Raw genomic sequence first — 19,310 nt, 5'->3', positions numbered from 1 at the left:
AAAATCTTTTTATAAATATAATAACCTACTGCTCTGAAGAACAAGGAAATCATTCTATATCTGTTTTTAAGTTATGAAAATTATTCCTTGGATTCCTGGCTGGCTCAGTGGTTGAGCGTCTGCCTTCAGCTCAGGGTGTGATCCCAGGATCTGGGATTGAGTCCCACATCAGGCTCCCTGCATGGAGCCTGCTTCTCCCTCTGCCTGTGTCTCTTGCCTCTCTCTCTGTGTCTCTCATGAATAAATAAATAAAATCTTTTTTTGAAAAAAGAAAATTGTTCCTGTGCTTTCTTATGCCGATTCTATCTCTTCTAATCTGAAAAGAAGAGAAGGTGAAATATTTGTGTGGGCACATGAAATATTTGCTACATAGTGTTTAGTATCACTCTTTAAATGTGTTCTGATGATCACCTGCACTAAAAGTACCTATGGGGAATATTAAAAAGGCAGACCCCATCCCTCCTGACCTGGACCCTAAAGTTTGAGAGGCACCTCTTGATAGATTTGGGCCCGAAGAGCCCCAAAACTTAGTTGTAATATTTATTCTTCTTAAACATTAAGCCTGGAATTTGAGTAAATTCAACTAAGTTTATGTAGATGTATAGGTTATAGCATCATAGAATAGCTAGCCTTCTCACAGATGTGATTAAGCAAAAGGAGGAGAAGTAATGCTTTCATTCTTAATCATGCTTTGCCTATTATATTATGTTAAAATATACATAATTTTAAAATGCCCTTTTGATTGAAAAAAAAAACACTGAAGTGTATTTGAATTTTATGAGTTATCCACCATATGTGAAACTAGGTAGTCCAGCAACATAGGCTAGTGTATATTTATCTAGTAAACAAATATTTATTATTTACGCTTAGCCACTGACCTAGGTTCTAGCATTATAATAGCAACAGAAAGAAAAATCCACTCATTGACTCTACCAGCTAGTGCAGTAGCAGAAATCTACATTAATCAAATAATTATATACATAAACATAAATTTACAATTATAATAGGTGCTATGAATTGACCTAGAATTCCTGAGTTCCTAACTCTCCAAAGCTGGAGGAAGTCCATTATTAACCAAGTAATTTTCACATGTAGCAAATTGTACATGTTATCTCATTTGCTCAAAGACAGCTAGTAAGTCTGCATTTTTTTGTGAGTTTATAAGAAACTTCACTGTTCAATGATAGGGCACCAACTCAATAAATTATGCAATAACTATAGTGGAAATCTCTGTGTTACTGAAAATAATATAGCAGGTAACAGCATAATAAGATCTTTCAAATATATATATTCATGAAATACATATTATATTATTATTACATATTATATTATTATATAACATATATTTTCATGTAAAAAAAGCAAGGTGCAGAACATGAATATATGAAATGTAATACCATTTACGTTAAACTTAAAAAGAAAAGGGAGGTATGTGTGTTTATAGAGTGTCAGGAACAAATTATCTTTCTCTGAAGAAAGCTGTTAATTTTACTTTTCACTTTGGAATTTTCTGGATTTTATTTTATTTTGTGTGTGTGTGTGTGGTGTTATTTATAAGGGTACACATAATCCATCAATAGCACCTACAGTTTTGGATAAATATCCATAGGCCCCAATACAGAAGCACAAAATCAACACATTTAGTGACCAGATCCTAATAATTAATAATTTTACAGCAATTCTTGTTGGATACAACAAGTACTACAAAAAGTCCCCAGATTATTCTAATAATTGGCCAGACTAGAAACCACTGGTCTAATGTAATAAAATCTCAACATTAGGAAAATATTTTACATTCAATTTCATATTTTTGAAGCCAAAATATTTCCACAAAGTTCTACCACTATCAGAAAACAAAATGCACACCATGGTAGAAATATCATTTATTATGCTAATTACAGATGTCATAGACTCTTTCAGAATCCACAGACTGGGAGACATTTCAAAACAGAACAAGATTTGTTCTGCTAAAGAAAATTTACTTCAAATTGCTGTTAGCCTCTTAATTCCAGATCAAGTATACTCAGACTTCAAATACATCATCCTTCAAGCTGCTATTATACTGTATTTATTGAGCTCGACAAGCCTTGATTTATAATATGTACTGGAGACTTGAAGCAGAAAAACTGAGAATGAACTATTTTATATCAAAACTTCAGTGCCTTTCATATGATTACTGTTTTTTAATGAAAATTTTAGTTGTAATAAACCTGTGGCTAATGCTATCCCTTATTCATCATGTTTTTCCACCTTAAAACATGAATAAACAATCTCTGAAGTGAGTAAGCATATAGCTTTTCTAACCAAAATAACCATCTGCTTAACTCTAAATCCAACCCTTACTATCTGTATGACACGGAGTAAATTATGCAAGTTTTCTGCAGCTTGGTTTCCTCACTGGTAAAATGGAATAATAATGGAATCAAATTCATAGTGGTATTGTAAGAAAAAAATAAAAACAGATAAACTGCTTGGACAGTATCTGGTATATAGTAGTGCTCAATAAGAATTCAAAAAGATAAATACACCCCTCTGCTTATTGTAACATTATTTGTAATAGTCAAAATATAGAAGCAATCTATGGATAAGGAAAATGTGGGGGATTTGTGGGCATGTGCACACACACAAACACACACACACAAATACTATATAGCCATAAAAAATGATGAGATCTTGCCATTTGTGACAATGAAAAAGAATGAAGAAATAAATCAGTGAAATAAGTCAGAATGAGAAAGACAAATACCATAGGATTCCACTGATAAGGGGAATCTAAAAAAAATGAATACACAAACAAAAAGCAGATCAGACCTACAAATACAGAGAACAAACTGATGTTCACAAGAGCAGAGAGGGTTAGATAAAATGGGTGAAGGGGAGTGGGAGATATCAGCTTTCAGTTATGGAATAAGTAAGTCATGGAAATAAAAGGCACAGCATAGGGAACATAGTTAACGGTACTGTAATAGCACTGTATGGTGACAGATGGTATTTATACTTGTGGTAAGCATAGCATAATGTATAGACTTGTCAAATCATTATGTTGTACACCTGAAAACAATGTAAGAATGTATGTCAACTATAATCAAATTTAAAAAATTAATATAATAATAATGATGATTTTTATTTCTCACCATACTTCTGAACTCTCAAAAGATAAAGTCATAGTCTTAGCAATTAAGGCCACAGTTTAGATTTTGATTTGACTTTGAGGCTTGTTGTGTTTTTTTATTTATTATCCTGTTTCCCTTAATTCAGGCTTTAATTCAACACATTAACTCAGTGCCAATTCTGTATAAAGCACTGATCTGGGGATAGTACAAATGAAAGAATTAAAAAGACAAACCTCTCATCTCCAGATTACAGTTTAGAAGAGAAAATGAGAAATGTGCACAAACTGAGATTATGCCATAAGAGGCAAGTATCTGGGAATTCAGAAGAGACAACTGTTAATTCCAGTTGACGGGTGGTACAGGGCTAGAAGTGGGGGATCGGAGTCGCTATCAGGGTGTGGAGTTCAGGCCAGCTACACAAAGGGCACCACTCAGCAGGGTTCAGCAACAAGGGAAGAAAATGACCTCCTGAAGTTTCTGGCTACACATGTTCCAAAATCTCTTTCCCACCAGCATGCTATTCAAGGTGAAGGCTCTCAAGAACATTATGATCAAATATTTATATGTATAAACACTAGGGTCTTTAAAATTCCTCTTTACAAGGACCCTGAAGACAAAAGTTGAAATAATTTACATTTGTGAGCTTAAAATTCCATAAAGCTCTATCAGGGAAACAGCATCCCATGGAGTTTTACAGCAAGAGCTCTACAGTCTAATCTTGCCAGATTAGTAATGGAGAAAAGACAGCACTGCAACCTAATGCTGACTAGGTAGTCACGGAGAGGAAAATCTATTGGCATCTGCCCAAAGCCCAGAAAGCAGATGGCCATAGGCACAAAATCCATCATGACAATTGGCACCTCATTGGGATGCTCTGAGCAGTGAAGGGGCCTGAAAATGCCCTTCTTTGGCTGCCCTTCCTCCTGAGGCATATTGGTAGCACAGGAGGGAGACAACTGCCTGGCTCCTGCCAAAGGGAGAAAAGATGGCCTTTAAAATCTAGGCTACTGCGGCCTCCTGGGTAGTCAATCTGGTGCCTTTCAAGCAACCAGAGAGCATCTTAAAGATGTGTGTCTGATTTCCTTTAGATAGATGATCCCCAACAGATTCCATTCAAAGCTGGCTCAAGGATAACAAGCCTAGTTCCAAGATGATGGAAGGGGTCGAGGTCCTGATTAGCCAGGGCTAGTATGTCAGGTACATGATACAACGTTGTTTTACCTATTTTAGGATTCTTAAATTGGTAATGTGTAGTCAACTAAGTGTATTTCTGTTCTCTAAGATTAAGTGTCACTGTTTGTTACTAAGGTTGTTAACTACTCGAAGGGTCAATACTAATGGTAATCTATTTTGTAGACACTAATTTGAAATTTTTAAAAGTTAATGAAGATACTTTTTTGTAATTTTTATAATGCTGCCTAATATTTCAGATTCTTTAACCACTTGGCATTGAAACATCTATTGCATCAGAACAGACACACATGCACACATACTGGTTAGTCTTACTATGCCCTCTGTATTTTATTTGCCCACAGCAAATAAAATACAAATAAAATACAAATAAAAATAATAAAATACAAATAAAATGCAAATAAAAATACAATGCCAAACTGCTGGTCTTTATCCCAAGAAACATTAACTGAGTTTCAGTAATAAGGATATTTAACTATTAAACATCACTCTTAAATAAGATAGTTATTATTCTTTTTTTTTTTATTTTATTTTTATTTTTTTTTTATTTTATTTTTTTTATTTATTTTTATTTTTTTTGATAGTTATTATTCCAATATGAATTATTATTTCCATAAAATTTTGACTACTCTGCACTTTCACATCGGTTTTAAATATAGTTGAAAATTGCCTCCTGAAAATAATAACAAAGTCACAGCCAACGCACCCAAGATCCCTTTGATTTAGGTTGTTCTTTAATTACATAAGGTGTGTTGTTTTATATAGACAGAGGTTATTTTGTTTTTTTGGGTTTTTTTAGAGCAGACAATCTTGTTATTCCAACTGCCTTAGGTCCTGAAACAGTTTAACAATAAAGTTTTCTGACTATTCAAGAATCCACCCCATCAATGAGAAAACGACCAGTATGGAGTAGTGTATTATCACAATTCTGTTCAGGACAAAATGATATAATCAGCTGCTGCCTTCAGAAATTGTTATATTATTTCATAATGGCAAGTACCAGTTGATCACACAAATATATATACCTTTATGAGATATTATGCAAATACTTTAAAGATTACAGTGCCATAAATAAGGAAAACTGTAAAATACATAATTCATTACAACTGAGATAATATCAAACTATCCCAGGGATGTAAAGTGATAAGAATGCAAATAAAATAAATGGTAAGGGATTGGGGTAAGTGTGGGTGAAGTTCAGTTAAAAATAAAAAGTAAAAAAAATGTTTTTATTTATAGTGGCTCATTTTTACAAGTGTATGATCCAAAATTGTTCCCTGAGAAAATCAAATAAAATTGTAAATAAACTACTCTTTTCATTTCCATAAGGGGGAAGAGAATTCCACTCTTTAGAGGGGAAGCTGACTCTACTCAATATTGACTCTTACTCAAAGAGTGACTCATGACCATTCAGACATGGCCTAGGGTTTGGGCTCTATTATACTCCCTCAGCTGCGTCAATAAGCAGTGAAGGAGGTAATGCTCTTTTATGGGACTGGTTAGGGTTGGTTGTGCAGACCCACCTCTTCCTACTGGCAAGCTCCAAACTATAGATTTGATGGTAAAGGAAGTGGTAAGTCTGGGAGATCCATGCTTTCTAATTCTTTAAGATTAACTACAACATTTCCTCATCCCTATAAACCTAGGAGAACCAAGGAACAATCCCAGGCTGCTCTTTGACTTTACTCACCTTTTTTTTTCATAATGGATGCAACAAAGTTGGTTAATATGAAATGGGGTTAGTACCAATGCTAACAGAGAAATCTTGATCCACACCTCATTTTAGTATGTACTATTTGAAAACACTTTGATTTTAAATTATCAAGCCCAACTTGTTGGAGCAGCAGAGTAAAACAACACCCTTCTCAAAATAAACATGAAAATTTTGTGCAAATACATTCTTTCTCCCAAAAGTCAACACAGAACATGCTCCAAAGAATCACCACCCAATGTTAAAACACAACTATCTCAAAATGTAGCATGAAAACATGAGTACCTCCAGCCAGGATCTTCTCTTCCAATTCTGCCATTTGCTGCTTATAGGCTTTTAAAGCTGCTTCTTTGAAAGAGGGACGGATTCTCTTTGGCTTTGTAATTTCCGCTGGCTGTTCAGGGATGTTTTGGTTTTCATCTTCTTTTATTTCCATTTCAGCTGATGTTTCATTTAATGGTTCCAATCCCCCTTCACTGACCACATCATCTCCCTGCCCATCATAACCCTCATCTTGTGGGGTTTCATAGGGTGTTTCATATGAAGGGTGATCATATACCTGCATTTGTTCATCTGTTTCAGTTAGACTAGTCCTGTTTTCTAATTTAGCGAGGACTTGTTCCATCACTTCAACATAATCTGTCTCATTATCAGCCACTGGTTCACTATAGTCCTCCTCATCCTCTGCTTTGTAATAAAAAGGCTCTGTGTAGACATCAGAGTCAAGCGTGGTACTTGATTCATTTGCAGTTGATTGAGATAATGTCCGAAATCTCCCCATTAAGGAAGAGCCACTGTCTTCATATCCACTGAGACTCTGTGTACTTTTGTTCCATACCACTTCCAAGGCTGATTTAGCCCTTTGTAATGTAGATCCAAATTTTGGGAAGCTGAAAGCCTTATCAGAAAGGTCAATGCTTAATCGACTATGCCAAGATTTGGGTGGGGCATCCTCTGAGTCATCACTTTGCAATTCACTTTGACTTCGGTACCTTATGGGCAATTGGTTTTGATTTTGGTACAGCTCATTAGAATTAGCTTCCTGATAAGAATCATATTGGCCAACCCACTGGCCTTGTGGTTCATTATCCAACCCAGGGCATGGAGATGAGTTGTCATCTTGGGTGAAATCATAGCTCTCAGAGTCATCCTGAAGGTCACTGTGGCACTTTCCCAAGTCTTCTAGGTCTTTATTATAAACGTCTAGTTGTGTATCAGATAGGCTGTTTGTGTCATAGTCAAAAGCTTCCTGGGTGGATGAATCTAAACCTAAGTCAGCTTTTTCTTCTACTTGATTCCAATCCTTCCATGGAGAAACATCCTCATGTAAAGAGAGCTGAGAATCACTGTAATGACTTTGGTCACCAGATGCACACACCATGCCATTACTCATTCCACTCTCCACAGTTTCTGTGTTCTCAATTTCACTCTGCCCTTGGACACCCTGAACAACCTCATTCAAATGTTGATCCTGCAAACTGTCATACAAAGTGGGTGTTCCTTCCTGTTTCCTCTGCCAAAGTTCCCGGTCTGAAGATGACAGGAGGGAGCTTCCATTAGTTCTACTGAAAAACTGATTTTCTGAAAAATCCTCTGAGTAAGACTGACACAGTTTGGAAAAATCTGATTCAGAACGACTAAGTTTAGCAGTGAAAAAATCACTCTGTGAATGCCAGAGGGGTGTAGCATCTGCATAATTGGTTGTAGTTTGTTTTTCCAAATTATCTGATTCTGGCAATCGTGAGGAAATTTTATCATAATCAGATTTATTTGAAATTCTGCTGCTACTAGCAGTTTTATTCTTGGCTCTAGCATTGTGTGATTTTGAACATGACTTGGAAGTACTTCCTTTTGTTGGAAACTCTGACTTGGAAAGCACAGCATAACTGTTTCTATTGAGGTCAGATTCCAGCTCTCCATCACTGTCATCCGGTGACTGCCAGTTATTCTTCTTGCTTCTGGGCTCTGGAGTAGACAGCTTTATATCCATGCTTTCATATGTCTGGGAGGATGGTATCCCTCTCTCTTTTCTTTCTCTTATGTCATGAGTAAGAATATCTGTTGAGATTCCAATTCCTGTTCCTTTGAGTTTGTATGATTTTTTTAAGACAGAGTCCCGTTGCTGAGGGGTTTCAAAGTACACAAGTATGGGTCGAGGCTTTGCATTTGGGCAGTCCCTCTGGTGTCCTATCCTTTGAGCAAATTCAATTTTAATAGCATTTGGTGCATCCAAAAAGCCCATTTTATCTATTAGAATTTGGTATACCACACTTTCAACGTATTCAAATCTTTCTTCAGGCACATTTAGAAATCTCAGGCTTGCCTTGCTACCCATATGACCTAAATGTTTAATATAATCATGGATGTCTCTGGTTTCCCTCCGAGACTGGACAAACCCTGTGCGTAACTGTTCAATTTCACTCTGCACGACCTCCACACTGCTGGAGATCTCATCGATGGAATGCTTGAGAGCATTGACATGTCCTCGTAGTTCACAAAGTTCTGTTTCAATCTGACTTATACCCTGAAGTTCCTTAAAGATCATTTCCATGACATCATGTGTTTGGCTAATGCAGCCAGAGGAACTGAATCCTGGCTCCAGAGCATTTGTCTTTGGGTTTCGTGCAGTTCTGTCCAAAGATTTACTTCTAATTCCCCAGGTTTTCTTCATTGTGCTCAACTCTGAATCTGATGAGACACACTCCTGACTCTTTTTCCATTTTCTCAGTTTTCGTAATGCTCCTAGTTTTAAGCTATGTAGAGTGCGTTCTCCATCAGAGCTGCCCTCAGAGGGGGCCAGGCTGCTTGAACTCTTTCTATTGCGTCTAACTGGCATTGTGTGTGTTGATTGTGCCTGGTTTTCTGTACTACTCCTTAGTTCATTGAGTGATTCTGTATAGGAACTCTCAATTGAAGATAATTCTTGAGGCAGATCCTCATTATCACTGTTGGTTAGATTAATATTCTTTTGTAGGCCATTGGCAATAGCTACTCGGTAACTGAATGTTGGTGAGAGGGAAAATTCTCTATTAGCCTCTTCCTCTTCAGTGGATAAGTTGCGTGTAGATGAACACTTTGCTATCTTCTTTACAGTGCTTTTTAAGGTATTAGAAAATTTGGGGGTTTTGGTCTGGCCAGCAGTAGGAAAATCTTGATCCTTTTTCTGCTGACGATTTTCCTTTTTTTTGGTTGTATTTCCCAATTTCTTTGTAAACATTCCTTTGCAAAGCTTATGTATGTAAGGTAAGATCAGGCTCTTGAAAAGATTAGCCACCATGGAGAGCAATTAGTACATACTTTTCTGCCTGAAGGAAGTAAACAAGGTTTCAGGATGAAAATCTGTAAATCCAAGGCGAGCATCTCTGTTCAGATGTTCTGTGAATTATTGAAAATAGCAGGAGGGGCTCTGCTGCAGTGTCAATGTCCTGTGAAAACCAGAAGCAAAGCTCCATTTATGAAAGACATTCTCTCCTGGAGAAGAGGTTCCATGAATCTCTCTCATTTCCACATAACTTCACAGAGTATCTAAAAGAAAGGAAGGTTAAAATGAGTATCAGAAATCAATTCTAGATTTATCCTATTTCTAACATTTTTCTGAAGTATTCGAGATACACAGTGTGTGGCAAATTATAGAAGGGGCAGGGAATATCTGAATTTCAGTACAGTTACTTTTAAAATAACTATAAAGCAAATCTGTACCCATTACTATGTTTAAATTATATTTGTCTTCCTAAATCATTTATGGGTGGACACAACTAAACTGAATATATGAACTGAAATAGTAGGTAATAATGGTTATTTAGGAAAGGCTATGTAAGATAATAGGCAAATTTAGAAGCTACATTGACTACACAATATTATCATTTCCACTTTCTTTCCTTTCCTAAAAGTACATTTTTTATACAAACATAAGCATCTAAAATTAAATTTTCTCCCTATCCTAGGCATTTAAAACTTATCAAATTAATATTATTCATGTATTTAAGACCTTTTCTTATTCAAATAACGTTTTACTTTCCTAGATATTCAATGACTGGAAATTTCTTAAATAAATAAAGTCATCCAACTGAGAAATATTTCATATAATGAAATAAATATCAAGAGAAAATATATTTGAAAATTCAGATAATATATCTAAGTTTTGAGAGGACATGACTTGAAAGAGTTGAGCCATCCCAATTAAGTGGTACAGCCCTGTGACAGATGACAGGGAACGCGTCCCCAGGGTAGAATTATGACTGGAGGTTGAGTACCAAATTACAAAGGGAAATTTTGCTACAAATAAGATATATCTACAGATAATCAAAAACTGGTCAGATATAATTCATCCAATCATTTCATATTTTATAACACATGTGACACACCAGCACCTAATCTATATGATGGTTACTATCTTGAATTACATGAAATAGCAGAAGAGGAAAACAGAAAAGGAAGAGAAGAAAGTTTACATCCATTTTCCTGGTTCACCATCACCATGCTTTGTATGTCGTACGTATTGAAATAAAATTCAATTGAACTTAACTATTTTACAGTTGAAAGATACCACAGAATAATGGTAACAGCCGAAAGCCTTTGCTAACATTGAACTATATATTTAGATAGGTAAATAATCTAGGCAATTCTTTAAAGAGTAATATCAGAAACTGCATATGGTTTTAGGAGCTGGCTGACTCTTGATAAGCTCCCTCTAATTGGAAATCTGCCATCTTTACTTCACTCACATTCTGCAGGGACTTGGGAGAAAACATGCTCTGGCCAGGAGCCAAACTTCACAAGAAACAGGGCAATGTAAATGAGAAGGGGAAACATAAAGATGGAGAAGAGAAAGAGACAGAAGTCCTTGTCTTTGGGTTTCATAAACTGTTATAATCTAATTCCTCTTATCTAAAACAAGTTGGTATTCATTTATAATTACAAGCCAGGACCTGTTTTCTACTAACATAAATATCAAGAAATTGACTCCTGAATTAAATTTAAAATATTTATTGTACCCCTACACAACCTCTCCTTCTGGAGAGAAGACTTTGGAAAGTTAAGTGACAGTAAGGAAAGGATTTTCACACAATAAACTGTTCACACAATAAACTAATCCTGAGATTATCCTGTTCTAAGATCCTGAGTCTATCAAACCTCAAAACAAATACTTCTTGTTTAAATGAGAGCAACAATTTTGTCAATGCCTCTGATATTTCATGAAATTGTTCTACATTTCCTGACCTGCATTATTTGTTCAGAACTATTGTTCTAAGCAATAATTATTGGAAAACTTTTGAGCAGGAAAGTTCAAACTGAAGTGAAGTCCTGCCTCAAAAAATATGAACCCAAGGGCATGTGTCCACTGTTGAACCTACAAACTCATTTGCTCTATATTCCAGCCACACAGAGTGACTTGCTGTTCACTAAGGGGTCTATGCTCTTTCATACCTCGGTAGCTTTTCTGGTCTCTACCTAGAATATCATTTGTATCTCACCACTCTGTCTGTGGCAATTGTATTTAAACTCCAGAATCATTTGTCCTGTGAAGACTTCACCAACCATACAAACTGAGCTTTTTTCTCTCTCTTTGCCTTCCTCTCCCACAACTCAGTTCATAGGCAATTAGAACTCTTCTATATTACAATCCCGTTCCTTTCTCCACTCACTATGTTCTTTTTAAGGGTAAAAGCTATATATTGTCTCAGCATACATGATAAACTCTCAATAAATGTTTACTGAAGAATTGACCTACGGGTGCAAAGTTCCAGTTATGCAGGATGAATAAATCTTAGAGATCAGCTATATAGCATAGTGCCAATAGTTAATTATATTGTATTGTATACTTAAAATGTTTGCCAAGAGGGTAGATCTTATGTTAAGTGTTCATATCACAAAATAGTAATTTAAAAAGGTGGGTGGAAACCTTTGGAGATGATGGATATGTTTATGGCATGGACTGTGGTGATGGTTTCACAAATATATACTTATTTTAAACTAATTTTAAATAAAAAAGAATTGGTCTCCATTTCAGCCACTTACTAAATATCTTCACTTGGTTGCCCAAAATTAAACTCCATCTAACCTAGTCATTTTCTTGAAGTAGTAATCTCAATTATTATCATAATTATCCACTTCCTTAGGACATATACCTAGGAGTCATTCTACCTTGCACATGTCCACACTGATGTAAATGTGTCACCTCATTCAGCTAGTAATACCTTAGTTCTGAACTCCATAATTTCTCAACCAAACTATTACCACTGTACTCTAGATGGTCTTCCTGACTCTAACTTGTCCCTTTTCTCAAATACTACTCTCTAAAATTAGTAAAAGATATAAATCCTCCTACTAAAAACATTGAAAGTTTTAGCAGGTGCATTCTTTGTCACTCCCACAAGCACGTCTGCCCCAGTCACACTGAGGTAGTAAGTTTTCTGAGTACCATACTGTTGCCTCACCAATGTGTCTTTTTCCATCTTGTTCATTGTGTCCAATCCTCTCTCCTTTCCTCTACCTCCACATATCTCTCTCATGAACATTTCTAGAATATCTATATATCCTAGCTCCAGCAGAGATCAACATCAACCTGTTTGACCTCCTCAAAGTTTGCACTTCTTCCTGTGTGCTCCCATAAGCCTTAAATGTATCTTTGTTGTGGTAATTCTTACAGTAACTATTTAAAATATGCGACCTATGTCTCTATCTCTCAAATAGGGCTGTGAACTCTTGGAGAGCTAAGGCCATGTGTTTTTTTTTTTTTTTAACCTTAAATATCTATTTTGCTTATTACATAGTAGACCCATGATGTTTGTTGGACGAATGAGTAAGTATCTAAACAAATGCATGAATAGACATATAATAAGTCCATGAGTTAACAGATAAACAAAAGAGACCCAAGGAGCCTGAGGTAGCTGAGCCTTAAACAATCCAGAGAAAGAGAAGCAGTCTGAGCAGAAGGCATATATCACAAACATTAATGTTCTGTCCAAAGAGGGAGAAACATCCACCTGGAGGAAGAGGGAGAGGAACCTGGATGGGCAAAATGGTAACAGAATGTGACAAATTTTGAGACTTAGGTTGAGAAGTTCCATTTATGAGGAAGGGGGGTCAAGGACATGGAGAGAGATCAAGATATCATCATATGATTCTCAATTACTTCTATTCAAAATATTACAGGTACCCATCATTTGTGTTGCCTGTATTAATAACATAGCCACACATTTATGTTGGTAATAAAGTTTGGGGGTAAAATTAAGGGGTTTGAGAAGATCTGAGAAAGATTAAAAAACTAAACTATGTTGTTATGGAAAGGCTAGTAATAGTATTTAATTGTTACTATGTGCCAAGCACCACATGTGTGTAGTTTTCTAAAATTTACCTCATTTCATTTCATTCCCATAATTGTGTAAAATATGTACTATTATTTTCCAGATTAAAAAGCTGCACTTTCAAGGTTTTTTTTTTAATTTTTATTTATTATTTATGATAGTCACACAGAGAGAGAGAGAGAGAGGCAGAGACACAGGCAGAGGGAGAAGCAGGCTCCATGCACCGGGAGCCCGACGTGGGATTCGATCCCAGGTCTCCAGGATCGCGCCCTGGGCCAAAGGCAGGCGCCAAACCACTGCACCACCCAGGGATCCCACACTTCCAAGTTTTTAGGAAATTTGACCGGTCATGGAATTAACAAGAAACACAACCTGACTCCAACCCCAGAGTTGGACTGCAAGTGTATAAACTCTGAAACAGTTATTAGGGTTGAATGGGAAGTAAGATATTTTTTGCAGGTATGTTAAAATCATTTTGTAAGAGAGCTATTTAATATCACTATAAAGCTGGGTGCCCCACTGGGCTAAAAGAGCTAATGAACCTTTAAACAGTAATTTATTGCTAAATCCTTACCAGAATTAAGTTAAAGCATTTTCAGATCAATAAACAATTTTATGTTTCTTACTAAATGCACTAAAGTAGGTGAACTGGTTATTTATGTATCAAAATTCTTTCAACAAAAATGATCAAGCCAGAAAGTGATTAAGAGGCTTATCCTAAGCTAATAAATAACCTTTACAAAATAAACAGAAAAGTCCATTTCCCAAGAATGAAGGTCAAATGAATTGTGTCTTCTTTATTCTTGGTAAGTAGATATTTTGTGAATTTCTTCATCCAACTATAACCCATCTACATTTTTTACTCACTCCCATTACTGCCACTTTAGGAGTAAATGATGATCTCTAGTACTGATAATTCTATAAGAGCTTTGGAATCCATAAAGTACTTTTGTGTGTATCAACTCACATGATCTGCATGGTAGCCTAGTAAAGTTATTACCTGCAGTTCACATTTAATGATGGTAAGTCTCTTGCTAAAGTAATTGCCTGCAACCAAAACTTGGTTCCTTCATTATAACAATGTACATTCTCCTTACTTAAGACAAGTAATATTGCAATAGCTTACTGACCTCTAGAGTAATATACCTCACCAATCGAAACCATGCTCTGAACTGATTTCCATGCACACTTCCCTAAATACTTTTTTTTTCTTCTTAGTCTCCTACTACAGACTACGACATATCCTTTACACTAGGCCACTTTATGGTTCCATAGATCACTAAGCTTATTCTTCACCCTGCCTAGAATGCCGTCCAGCTATACTGATCTCAATCATTTAAAGGATAGATCAAGACTAATCTTTTCCACAAAACTTTCTCTTAACATCTCTTTTTCACGTAATTTTTATAATCTGAACCATGATATTTAGTCTTTAATTATCCTCTATTCATCACATAGCTCTTTTACATGTTTTCCATTTTAAATGCTTATTTTATGTCATACTCTGTCTTGAGTGCTTTGTCTAAATTACTACATTCATGTTTGATTGTTAGCTCTGCAATAGATACTGTTATTAATCCCCATTTTACAGATGAAGAAACTGAGAAACTGGGAACCTGAGTAGCTAGCTAGCCCAAAGCCACCCAGCTAGGAAGTTACATAGCTAGAATTGTAAACCAAACTGACTGGCTTCAGAGTCCTTATTAAAAAACACTATGCTGTACTGTTAAGCCCATAAGGACCAACCTTAGAGAAAAAGGTGGTTTTCTATGTACTATGCTTAAGGAAGAACTGTCCCTCAAGAAGAGTCTATACCAGTTTCTACTACTATTAGTGCTTTACTCCCTTTATTTAAGATTTTGGTTCTTGCTGAAATGAAAAATCTCACCAATGACACTGTATGTTTTAAGGCTTATCAGTCATTCTGTATCTTGGTATAAAGGGATTATGTGAATATTCCTCAAGAATAGGAGGCAGATCACAAAGAGAGAGAACACAGAAAAGCTTGAGTATGGAAAGAATCACTACCAAAGGAGACAAATACGAGGGCAGGTCAGAAAGGAGAGACTGAGAAACCTACAATAAGCTTTGCTGATTCACTATTTGCCCATGGCCTTGCCCTATTCCCAGTTACACTGCTTAAGGATAAAAACTATGTCTATTTCAGTCTTTGCAACTTCTGCCCATTTACATGCAAAGACAGTGGAGCATAGGTGCCCTGGCTTATAGATGAGCAACTTGGAATGCTATCATCCCGGCACCAAGTTATGCGTTTTTGTTTTATCCTTAAAATCCATCCTTTTTTTTTTTTTCCAAACAAAGTTAGATGTGGAAACTCAGTGATAAAATTAATAAAGCAGAGTTCCTTGGGTTGACTTAAAGGAATACAGCTGGAATCCCACATTACCTGATGCTTCCACATGAGCTACAGCCATTATAGCCTCTCTACAGGACCCTAGGGCTTGGGAAATACAGCTACAGACACACTAATCCTCAAATTGGGCACAGCATAAAATGAAAACCCAGAAAGGTCAAAACACTAGCCTGAGTTCACACAAAAATGCAGGTCTCCTGCCCTGATTTCACCACTGTTTTTTACATTTTGTTTTGTTTTGTTTTTCTCTCCCTACACTATGCTGCCTCCTTAAGCAATCTCATCCAAGGGTTTGGCACCTTCCTACTGTGCCCAATGTTCTCTGATATGATAATCTAACTGTATCCTAAATAATTTGACATTTACCTTGATTTCTGCAGGTAATGTCTGCAATTTTTTTGGAACCGGAAATCCCTTGATGTCTAAAAGAAAATCTTGTGAGCAATTTTTACATGGTTGGAATTTTTCCTAGAGATTTAGCTGAATAAAGGTAAGGTCACTGAAGAGGAATACCCTTTCTGGAAAAAAGCTACTACTACTTCTAATGTTTTGCACATCTCTGTCCCACTAGGTTGAATGTATACATTATCATCCTAGGGGCCTATGCCTAGGCAGGGTCCCAGATTCCTGTAAGACAAACCACCTCACACACACACACACACACACACACACACACACCTGTGCTTTCCAAACAGTTTTTGGCAAGGTCTACTTGGTCTTCAATATGTTAAAATACTTTGTCCTCAAAATAACCTCACAAGGTAAAATATTACCATTTTTTAAAATATGTTTTATTTATTCATGAGAGACACAAAGAGAGGTAGAGGCATAGACAGAGGGAGAAGCAAACTTCCCGTGGGGAGCCCGATGTGAGACTAAATCCCAGAACCCCAGGATCATGACCTGAGCCAAAGGCAGATGCTCAACCACTGAGCCACCCAGGTGCCCCTTTTACTCTCATTTAAAAAACAAAACAAAACAGAAACAAAAAACAAGACTCAGAGATCCTAAGTCATTTACTCAACAGTTACTCAAGCAATAGGGCTAAAATTTCAACAATTTCTGCATAGTTCCAAAACATATCACATCACATTGTCCAAGCAGGGTTCCATCAATTCTATCAGGGCACACCTCTGTCCTTGGTGAGTAAGGGGTATATTTTACTTGGTGCCCAGCTGAGTTCCAACATACACCATTCACTACTTTAGGAAAAGAGCATAGGGTGGAGGCTTTGGTCAGATAGCTTTCTCCGAGTCATGGCTCTGCCACACACCAGCCAGGCACAATAAATTCAGTGAAACCTCTCTGTTTCTCAGTTTCTGTACCTGACAAATGAGATAATGGTACCTCATCCTCATGTTGCTGTAAGAATTAAATAAAATTCAGGGCAGCTCTTGGAATATCAGAAGTATTCAACATATTATTGTTATTAATAAGTAAAAATAAGATTTTCATCTGAGCAGACATTTTTTTCCTCTTCTACTCTTTGCCCAACTGTAGGGCAGCCAAGAAAACTCCATAGTAACATCACCTTTCTCCTGTGTTCATTTAACTAATGCAGATGGCCCAATATTTTTTCAAGGTAAAGTAAGAATCACACTAGTTCTAAAGGTTTGTGAGGAAGATAAAAATTTGCACTATTCTACCTAGCTAAAAGTTAATTCTCTTAAAATGTTGCATACTCTAAGAAACTCACAATGGTTTTATTGTACTTTATTAGTTCTAAGACATACATTTTAACATTTCAGAAAACGGGATTTGGACCACAGAAACTTAATGTGTCTCATGTATGGACCACAAATAATATGACCTATTTCATTGGAATGTTTGCAAGATGTGTGGGATAATGTGATAATGACACATTTATTTTAAAAAAATGACACATCTATAATATTTCTTGGTGGGAGGCATTGTTTGGTTTTATTAATATTCTTTTTATTCACTCCCTTCCTTATTCTAACAAAATGTTATTTTTTAAAAATATTTTATTCATTCATGACGGATACAGAGAGAGAGAGGCAGAGACACAGGCAGAGGGAGAAGCAGGCTCCAATGCAGGGATCCCAACATGGGACTAGATCCCGGGTCTCCAGGATCACACCCCCAGCTGAAGGCAGTGCTAAACCGCTGGGCCACCGGGGCTGCCCTAACAAAAGGTTATTTAAACCAAAACTCATGAAGACAGGTAGAGTGTCTTGAATTTCTTACTTGGGTAGCTGGAGTCTATGTCCAGGTAAGGCAATACAGCCCTGTAGAGGTCTCCCTGATGGCCCAGGCAGGAGTTAATGTGTTCCTCCAGCTGTGTCATGGGCTTATTTGGACATCATGGATACATTCTCTGAAATACACGTACACTTCTTCTACATTGCATTACATGTATTAAGCACATATCATGAGGTAATATAATCCCTCATTTTTGCATGTTTCCCCTAATGGAATATATCAAATGCCTGATATTTAATAGCTAGTTAATTAATTTTCATTAGAAATAAAATAAATAATTTATTATTATTAATCTGCTCAACCATGAATAGAAGTTAACCTAAATGTTTGTAGAGTAGAAGAGGAAAAGAGTTATCCTCCTCTTAATACAAATTTAATACTTTCCTAGATGAAATAATTATCACCCATTGAAAGAATAAGGTTCAATTTTGTAAGATATTACTGTGTTTCTACAAGAACTCTCTATACAATTAAGTATTTCAGCCAAAACTATGTCTTACGCTAACTGGTACATTGATTAGATGTCCACTTGTCTAATTAATGAAATCTAAAGATCTCTATACCTTAAGTGTCTCAATAAAAATCTGTTCACAAAATGTTTTTCATAGATGATTAGGTGCTGCCAGCTCATTTTGCTTGGTTTTATTACTTTTGACCTATCCAAAAATGCATTCTAATGCCAAGAGCACATCTTTAAAAGTAGTATAACGGATTAGTAATTAGTGACACTTTCAGATTTATTTCTAACTGGCCAATAAGCATATGGAATTTGTTCAATAGCATTAATTATCATAAAAGTGCAAATTAAAAAACAAAATGATATGTCATTTTATAGAGAAAAAAATGGCTCAAATTTAAAAAGATCAGAATTAATGTTGTTACCTCCTCATGCTACTGCACCTTCCACCAATGTCTTCCAAAGAATAGAGGAGACTTGTGGTCTCTACTTCTGGAGTACATTCATCTTCAACTTCTTGGCTATCTGGTTCCAGTCCCAGAACTCTACTAAAATTCTCTTTTATTGGGCATAAATGATTGTATAAGATGTAAATCTTCTACAACTATCTTCTGAATCTGAAGCCATTAGCCACTTGGCCTTTCTTTAAATCATTCTATGTATTTACATGACATCATGGCCAACTGGTCTCTCTCTGGACATAGCTATTTTGATCAGTTATCACATGATAGAAACAGGCCAATCAGGGCCTCTCTTGGGAATTGAGCATTGGAACCTCAAGTTTGTCAGATGGTTTTAGTCATTTCAACGAGGAAGTGACTTAAAGTGGTGACCTGAGCAGTCAACTTCTAAAGCTTGTGAAAAAATGAGCAATGAAGACTTATTTAAAAAACGAAAAAAGAAAGAAAGAAAGAATGCAGAAATGAGAAAACAT

General features: G+C 36.2%; 1 protein-coding gene across 7 annotated transcripts in view; it reads right to left on the bottom strand.

Moving 5' to 3' along the window:
* Positions 1-19,310, bottom strand: part of UNC13C (unc-13 homolog C) — a 586,284-nt gene that overhangs the window by 540,195 nt on the left and 26,779 nt on the right. For all 7 annotated transcript variants that reach the window (XM_077881171.1, XM_077881173.1, XM_077881169.1 and 4 more), the window contains one exon: positions 6,301-9,540. In XM_077881171.1, the coding sequence (XP_077737297.1) occupies positions 6,301-9,292 (2,992 nt within the window). In that variant the 5' untranslated portion in view covers positions 9,293-9,540. The remainder of the gene's footprint in view (positions 1-6,300; positions 9,541-19,310) is intronic.

The sequence above is a fragment of the Canis aureus genome, chromosome 32 (assembly GCF_053574225.1).
Source record: "Canis aureus isolate CA01 chromosome 32, VMU_Caureus_v.1.0, whole genome shotgun sequence".
NCBI classification, from domain to species: Eukaryota; Metazoa; Chordata; class Mammalia; order Carnivora; family Canidae; genus Canis; species Canis aureus.
Note: the sequence above shows the minus strand (reverse complement) of the source record. Positions and strands in the feature narration are given on the sequence as shown.